This window comes from Lactuca sativa, chromosome 2, assembly GCF_002870075.4.
Source record: "Lactuca sativa cultivar Salinas chromosome 2, Lsat_Salinas_v11, whole genome shotgun sequence".
NCBI classification, from domain to species: domain Eukaryota; kingdom Viridiplantae; phylum Streptophyta; class Magnoliopsida; order Asterales; family Asteraceae; genus Lactuca; species Lactuca sativa.
The window spans coordinates 209,949,812-209,958,465 of record NC_056624.2 but is presented as its reverse complement, the minus strand read 5'-3'; the positions used below and the strand labels follow the sequence as shown (position 1 = coordinate 209,958,465).

At 34.0% G+C, this 8,654-nt stretch overlaps 1 protein-coding gene across 9 annotated transcripts; it reads left to right on the top strand.

The window, feature by feature from the left end:
* The first annotated feature begins 4,854 nt into the window (after positions 1-4,854).
* LOC111906238 (G-type lectin S-receptor-like serine/threonine-protein kinase At4g27290) lies at positions 4,855-8,451 on the top strand. Of its 9 annotated transcripts, none has more exons than XM_042899473.1 (9): positions 4,855-4,977; positions 5,043-5,750; positions 5,952-6,467; positions 6,609-6,752; positions 6,887-7,041; positions 7,129-7,339; positions 7,482-7,719; positions 7,810-7,960; positions 8,030-8,451. In XM_042899473.1, exons 1-9 carry the CDS (start codon positions 4,941-4,943, stop codon positions 8,315-8,317), a joined length of 2,448 nt encoding a protein of 815 aa, XP_042755407.1. In that variant the 5' UTR covers positions 4,855-4,940; the 3' UTR covers positions 8,318-8,451. The 9 variants fall into 9 exon arrangements, with proteins under 9 accessions (XP_042755407.1, XP_023757730.1, XP_042755406.1 ...); XM_042899476.2 differs by lacking the exon at positions 4,855-4,977 and having other exon boundaries at positions 5,400-5,538; positions 5,700-5,750; positions 5,960-6,467; XM_052768662.1 differs by lacking the exon at positions 4,855-4,977 and having other exon boundaries at positions 5,418-5,538; positions 5,667-5,750.
* Positions 8,452-8,654: the final 203 nt, after the last annotated feature.

Sequence of the window (8,654 nt, the reverse complement as noted above, 5' to 3'; positions counted from 1 at the left end):
ACCTCCTCGTGTTTTGATTTATGATTTTGGGAAAACTCTGATATTAAACATGATTTGAAAACTAAATTGAAAACAATGATGATTTGTGGGATAGCTTTAAAAGTTTAAATTTTTCATGAATTTTATGGATGATACAAAATGACTTGGAGTGCTTAAACTAAAGAATCGCATCCGAAAACCCAAATCCACGATCGCATTTTTTTATATGTGCATTCGCATAAATGTGTCGATGTTTTGCAAGGTCAAAAAAAGGCATATGGAGAAAAAAGCTTATTTCTGCGATCACATATATCATATTTGCGATCACATTTTTGAGAGGCAACTCCAGAAGCTTCAGAAATAGCATCATACTTCATTTAAGGCCAATCCTGAATATTTTTGAAAATCTACGATCGCATATCGCACATCTGCGATCACATTTTCTACCAACTTGTTTTGGAAGCTTCTATCTTGCGTATAAATATGACCCTCTTGATCAAATTCAAGAGTGAGATGGTTCCAGGTGACGAAAAAACACTTCTGAAGGCAATTTCTAACACTTTTCAACACTTTCTAAAGATCTAAAGGTTGTGCATCATCTTCTACACTTATTTTAGAAGATTAATCAGTTCGTTTTTCTTTTTACTAGTTTAGATTCGTTTTTAGCCATGTCTGGCTAAAACCCTGGTTTTTAGTTTATTATTAGACTAGTATTTTTCATGTATCAGCTCTGGGTTTCTTTGTATAATTCTATCTAGTTGTTTCAGTTTTGAACTTAATGAATGTTTGATATTTAATTCTTATTAGTATGACCACCTAGCTAGGATTTTATCATTCCAGTTAATCAGTTAATAGAATCTGTAATTGTTCTTGTCAACTAGTAATAAGTAACAAGTATCAGAATGATTCCATGTTAGGGATTTAATTCTAATATAAACTGAAATTTCATACATTTACGCTTCCGAGCTTGTGAGAAGTATTAGGTATTGCTGGGAATTTTACACAGATCTTAATCTATCTTTTATGATCTTAATTAAGAGCTTATTTAATTAGACAGTAAAAATTTAGGGTTAACTAAAGAGCTTGTTCTGGTTAATTTAACTAGTTAAAAGAGATTATATCGGATCTTTTTAGTTTTTCTCAATACCAGCTTAGATAGAACGCATTCTGAATAACCAGATTTGGGTTGATTGCATGATTAGGAAATTCACAGCAGAACTGAAATCGTGTTTATTACTGAGTTTAATTTAGTTTATTTTCACCGTAATTTTTAGTTTTTAGTTTAAATAAAAAAATTCCCTTTTTATTTTTATGTTTTAATGACTAGTATGTGCCTTACGTAAAAATGCAGTGACCGTTAGGCTGTGTCCCTGAGGATTCGACTATGCTTCCCTATGCTACCTTTTAGTGCAACTAGGGGTGTAAACGAGCCGAACCGAGCCCGAGCCTGGCCAGGCTCGGCTCGGGCTCGTTTAAGTTATATGAGGCTCGAGCTCGAGCTCGGCTCGATTCGAGCTTTCTTTTACTGAGCTCGGCTTGAGCTCGTAAAGAGTTATACAAGCTTGGCTCGGGCTTGGGCTCGTTTTTATCGGCCGTGCCTAAATAAGCTTAAGCTCGGCTAGAGCTCGTTAAAAAACTCATTTACTAATACCCGAAATTCATAATTCCTGCAATATGTTTTTATTTTAATATATATAAATAATAATAAATAATATTATATAAAGGCTCGTTTAGGCTTGCGAGCCTAATCGAGCTTTGTGACATAGGCTTGAGCTCGAGCTCGTTTAATAAACAAGCTTAATATTAAGCTCGAGCTCGGCTCAGACTCGTTTAAAATCGGTTTCGAGTCGAACTTTTAACGATCCGATCTCGAGTAGCTTGGCTCGTTTGCACCCCTAAGTGCAACCAGCAATAAAATAGTATTTGCTTAATACGCCTACGATAGCGTGTTAACAAACAATTTTACCTCTAAACAAACTACAAGAACCATTATTACATCTCTTCTTTTTATTTTATTCAATTATTATACATTAATTATTTTAATTAATCATTTTTGATTTTTTTATTGAATTATTATATATTAATAAATATTAAAAATATTGATGTTGATAATAAGTTAAGCAATTGTTTATTATCATTGATTTTTATGAGAAACTTAAATTCATATTGAATAAGTTTCGGTTATAATTATCGATAATTAATTGTATTTATATATTGAAAATCTTACAAAATCATGTTTAATTAATAATTTATTGAAAATAACCGATTAATAATTATGAGTTTTTACTATAAAATTTTAATTATTTTTGTAACCATGGTTTCCACGGGCTATAAGCTAGTAATTAAATAAAATAAAATAAAAAGTGATGCATAAATGGTACTCATAGTTTGGTTGCAAAAATGTTCCATGAAGTAAAATTATAATTAAAAAAAAAAAAGTTAACAGCTAAACTATTAAAGTTAACAATTTTGGACAAAAAAACGCATAAGGATTCAAAATTTGACCATTGGTGTATCACCGACATTTTTGGACAAAAGACACATAATTTTGACAAATATAAGACTATTTTTGCAATTTTATCTTTTATAAAATTGAATCTTAATTTTATTTATTTATTTTTTTAATATCTTAGATTTTTTTTTCTGGAAAAGACTTTTAGCTTTTGAATTTTTTTTTTCAAAAAAAAAAAAGCCTCTAACCTTTTAAATATTTTTCCAGAAAACCCTTAATTTTTTTTTACTTTCTTTTTGAAAAAAATCCTTTTTAACTTTTTCCTGATTTTCAGAAAAAACTAGTAAAATTACCAAATGAAATTTGGGTTTAATCGAAAAAATATTTGTATTTATATTAATAAAAAAAAGACAAAATTGCACAAATGGTCCATGTGGTATGTCGAAAATTGTCACTTTGGTCCAAAAATGTTTGGAGTAGCACTAGAGGTCCAAAGTTTTTATTTTGTTGCTTGTTTGGTCCAATCTGTTTTGATATTTTTCAAAATGACTGATTTGCCCCTGTTAATATGATTTTATTCTTTTTTCTTATTTGTTTTTCCGATTTTCAGATTTAAAAAAGTAAAAATTAAATAAAAATAAATCTCTCTCTCTCTCTCTCTCTCTCTCTCTCTCTCTCGCCACCATCCAAAATAATTCCCCTTTAATCTACAGTCCAACATCACCACTCTTGAAACAAACTCCGACCACCGGCCAACAACATCGCCAATAATCACTGATACTAAATCTAATGACACTAAATCAAAAGGAAACCTTAAACTTGAAATTAAAAGCAAACCAAAATCAAACTTGAATCAAACCTAGAAAATAAAAATAGATTAAACGAAATTCAGATTTCAACCATCACTTAATACCATAAAAAATAACGATTCAAACCGGAAAAAGAAACCTAAACCATTTTTCTAAGAAACTGCATCAATTCCCAAATAAAAACTTGATTTCGGTCCTCGATTTCAACTTGTATCAAACCAGGAAAAGAAATTAAAACTTTGTTTATAAAAAAAGGTTTAGGTCATTTTTGGTCACTTAACTTTTGGTTTTGTGCTCATTTGGTCACTTAACTATTTTTAAGTTTTAAAAGGTCATCAAACTTTTGACTTTGTGCTCATTTAGTCACTTAACTTTTGGTTTGGTCACATTTAGTCACTTAACTTTTAGATTTGTGCTCATTTAATCACCTAACTTTTAAAATTGTGCTCATTTAGTCACTGAACTTTTAAAAAAATTTAAAAGTTTAGTGACTAAATGAGCACAATTTTAAAAGTTAGGTGACTAAATATGACCAAACCAAAAGTTAAGTGACTAAATGAGCACAAAGCCAAAATTTTGATGACCTTTTAAAACTTAAAAAGAGTTAAGTGACCAAATGAGCACAAAACCAAAAGTTAAGTGACCAAAAATGACCTAAACTCTATAAAAAAACCTTCATAAAACCCAAAAGTCCTGATTTCAAATGAAAAAGACATGCAAATCCCTACATCAAATCCAAAAAAAAAAATCACATTACCGATTGGAGATTAGGGTGATGACAGTGTATCACATAGATGATGTTGGAATCGTTTTTTGTAAGAGAGAAATACATGGGTTGTGCAGTCATGAACAAATCTGCTGCAACTCGATCCCGTACCCCGTCGATCTTGCACATGGCAAACTCCAAATGTTGTCTGAAACCGGAATCTACCACCGTCATCGTCTTCTTCGCCGCTGGAAACCACAATCCACCACCGCCACTGGCGATGCTAAATGATCTGCTAAAAACCTAGATCACTGGCGGCTCGCCGGATAAGGAGAAAGACGAAGGTAATGGAGAGAAGGCGGCGATTTAAGAGAGAGGAGAGAAGGGTGTCGGTTTGAGATGGTGAAGTTAGATAGGTTGGGTTGTTGGTGCACTGAATTCGTAGTCATCGGTTTGTGGGGGAAAGAAGGTGAAGTTGGGTGAGCGTGTGAGTGTGAGAGAAGTTGGTGCCGGATAAAATAAGGGTGGGGTTCATATTTTTCTGACAGTAGAGAGATAAGGAGTTGGTGGAGGGAGTATGGGTAGGGTAGGGTTATATTTGTTTTCTTTTTTCTTTAATTGTTAATTAGAAAAATTCAAAATTAATAAAAAGAAAATGGAAAATCAAATAGAAAGGGCAAAAGGGTCCTTTCATATACTTCCAATTATAAAATGGATCAAACTTGCAACAAAATAAAAATTTTGGACCTCTGGTGCTAGTCCAAACCTTTTTGGACCAAAATAGCAAATTTCGACATCCACAGGGACCATTTGTGCAGTTTTGTCATTTAAAAAAAAAAAAAAAAAAAAAAGATGGTAGACCATTTTTGTGATTACCGACATATTTATTTTCAAATAGAAGGAGCATTGATTTGTTGGTGTTGATTGTTGAAGTTTGAACAGAGTATCTAAAATATTCAATTTGAAGTTTTGAATAGTTCAGAGAGGATTAGATATGCTCATCAAAAGTTCAAAACAACATGTGGTCAACCGTAAGTTGAAATCTTTAAATTTCCAAGACGCATTTTTTTATTAAAAACGAATTTATTTTTGACAGTCTTTGTTCCTTGGAAATGGCATCGCAATCACAATTATTTAGTATTTACTCCATTCCTTACGTCAGCTATGTCCTCGCTCCAAACCAGACAACATATTTTCTCGAGGAAAAACAATTTAGTAATCAAAGAAGGTAAATCGTTAATGGAAAGCCTTTTCACAAGTTTATTGTTCGCCATTTCTTTGTTCTTGCTCCTGCCAATTTCTGTTGCAGTAAACAGCATAGCTGCAAATCAAGGCATCAAAGATGGTGAGACCATCGTTTCAACTGGAGAAATGTATGAACTCGGCTTCTTTAGCCCCGCTAACTCCGACAATCGATACTTGGGAATATGGTTCAAGAAGATATCAACGGGTACAGTGGTATGGGTTGCTAACAGAGAGTTTCCGATACCCAATAAAACAGGCACGCTCAAAGTCAACATAAAGGGACACCTGTTGCTTTCCTGCTGTGGCGATACCCTAATCTGGTCATCCAATTCCTCTGTTTCTGTCAGGTACAATACCAATCCAGTGGCACAACTTTTGGATACTGGAAATTTTGTTGTAAAAGATGGTAGTAGTAGTTCTAATAAGACAAATTTCATATGGCAAAGTTTTGATTATCCTGGTGACACTTTGTTAGCTGGAATGAAACTTGGTATGGACTTCATAACAGGCACAAACAGGACATTGACATCATGGAAAGGTCCCAATGACCCTTCTCCAGGTCAGTACGTAGATTATGTAGACACAAATGGATATCCACAAATATTTTTGATGCAAGGTTTAGTTATAAATGTAAGATTTGGACCATGGAATGGCATCAGGTTTAGTGGTTTGCCTAATGAGATGCCAAATCCAATTTACTGGGTTGACTTTGTTGTCAACCAGAAAGAAGCATATTATAAATTCGAGCTTAAAACTTCAGTTGTTCAGATGATACGTTTGAAATGGGATGGAAGCATAGCAATGTGGCACTGGAACAATCGAAGTAAAAATTGGGTTGTGTATACAAGTGGTCTGATAGATAGTTGTGGTCGCTATGGAATCTGTGGTCCTTATGGAAGCTGTAACATCAACAGAAATCCTCCCTGTAGTTGTATGGAAGGTTTTGAACCAAAAAGCCCTGAAGAATGGAACATAGCAGACTGGTCGAATGGGTGTAAGCTCCAAATTCCTTTAGATTGTCAGGGTGGGGATGCCTTTCGTAAAGTTATTAAAATGAAGTTTCCTGACACACGACATTCATGGTACAATAGGAGCATGACACTTGGCGAGTGTGAGATAGCCTGCAGGAGAAATTGCTCTTGTACAGCTTATGCAAATTTAGATATCAGAAAAGGGGGAAGTGGATGCTTACTATGGTTTGGTGAACTGATGGATCTTAAGGTCATTGAAGAGAATCAAGATCTTTACATAAGAATGCCTTCATCCCTACTAACAGGTAAACACATTTCTTCAGAATAGTCCATGTTTTTAGTCTAGGTTTTATGGAATCTAATGAATAAACTTGATACCACAAACTACCTATTCCCTTTACAATGAATAAACTGTTTGCTAAACATATTACATTTTTTAAATGAAGGTCCTACAGTCCCCCAACCTGATTTCAATAGCAAGATTCAAGTACTCACCATAGTCTTGCCAATTGTAGCTCTCTTGATTTGCCTGTCTGTAGCAGTGTATGTTTTCAGCATGAAAAAGAAAAGGTCTTATATGAAAGCAAGAGGTAAGGCGAATGAGTCACATCAATGCTTTAATAAATGATTCTTTTATTTAGAAAAATGTAACCCATGCGGAAGAGTACATGTTATTGTTTCTCTTATATATATAATATTAATAATACAACATATCACTTTGTAGGTCGAAGGGTACACTCCATTGATAGACATAATTCAGATGTACAAAAGGAAGATCTAGAGCTGAATTTTTTTAGCTTATCTATAATAACCAAGGCTACCAATAACTTCTCAGTTGAGAATAAGCTTGGAGAAGGTGGCTTTGGTCCTGTTTACAAGGTAACTTCTTGCATGAAATTGTAGTTTGCTCAGTTAACAGAAAAAGTAAAGCTTATCATAATCCTGAGTCTTGACTATAATCTTTAGGGGGTGTTGGAAACAGGACAAGAAATAGCTGTGAAGCAACTTTCTAGAACTTCTGAACAGGGTTATGATGAGTTCTACAATGAAGTTGTTTGTGTTGCTAAACTTCAACATCGGAATCTTGTGAAGCTTGTTGGATACTGCATGGATGGAGATGAAAGGATCCTGATTTATGAATACATGTCTAACAAAAGCTTGGACTTTTTTCTATTTGGTTCGACTCTTTTATCATTCTTTTTTTTTTTGTTACATAATAACTACTATTGCTTTTCACGTGCACATTTACATCCATTTACCTTTCTCCATTTTATAGGCCCCATACTTTCTAAATCTATATGGTAATCTTGTGTTGACAGATGAAACCAAAAGTTGCATGCTTGACTGGCCTCAACGTTTTTGCATCATCAATGGGATTGCTAGAGGAATGCTTTATCTCCACCAAGATTCTCGCCTTCGAATCATACACAGAGACCTGAAAGCAGCCAATATTCTGTTGGATCATGACATGAACCCTAAAATATCAGATTTTGGCCTTGCTAGAGAGTTTGAAGGAAACCAGATCACTGCAAAAACGAAGAAAGTGGTTGGAACATAGTAAGTATCTGTATGTATAGTATATACTATGACCATGGGGCTCATTTCCTGATGCTTATATATACATCATGCTTTTTGGTGGTTTTACAGTGGTTACATATCACCCGAGTATGCACTTCATGGACGCTTTTCTGTAAAATCAGATGTGTTCAGTTTTGGTGTTTTGGTGCTGGAGATAGTGAGTGGGAAGAAAAACAGAGAATTCTCACATGAAGATCTCAATGATAACCTTCTTGGACATGTAAGTAAATCTCATGGATTAATTATCTTCTTTTGAAAATATTTTATTAACTTTTTGGTTTTCATTCAGGCATGGAGACTGTATACAGAAGGCAAGTACCTTGATCTCATGAGCCCATCTTTACAAAGCTCATGCATTATCTCAGAGGTGAAAAGATCAATACATGTTGGGCTATTATGTGTACAAAATCATGCACAAGATAGACCAACTATGTCCTCTGTGGTTATGATGTTGGGTGGTGATGGATTACTACCTCCACCTAAACAACCTGCTTTCTTTGCTGAAGAAGGTTCACGTAAGCACTGCACTTTTTCAGATGTTGATGAAGCAACTATAACATTGTTAGATCCTCGGTAGGAAATATGTATTCATATGCCAAATAGTAATGTATATTTAGCCTCGATACATTCTTTTCCTACACCATTATTGGTTTTTTGTGTATTATGTATCATTAAGCTGCATGCTTTTGTCAATTGTATCATATTTGAGTATGCCCTTTTCCTTTCATCAGTATTATAGTGGCGACAACACAACAAAGCACACAAATACACATTACATGGGGTATAACTATATTGTATATGATCGTTACTCTTAGTGAAGTTGGTTGTATGCCATGTCATTAGATGTTAGTGTCATGTGGGTTTTGTACTAATCTATATTAACCGGCTTTTCTCCTTCTATTGGTGTATTAATA

Excerpts from the sequence above, each read along its gene's own strand:
- LOC111906238 (XM_023901962.2), top strand. The coding sequence starts at position 4,941 with ATGCTCATCAAAAGTTCAAAACAACATGTGGTCAACC. Across the intron at positions 6,468-6,608 it reads GCCTTCATCCCTACTAACAG|GTCCTACAGTCCCCCAACCT; the intron begins GTAAACACATTT and ends TTTTAAATGAAG. Across the intron at positions 7,340-7,481 it reads CTTGGACTTTTTTCTATTTG|ATGAAACCAAAAGTTGCATG; the intron begins GTTCGACTCTTT and ends TTGTGTTGACAG.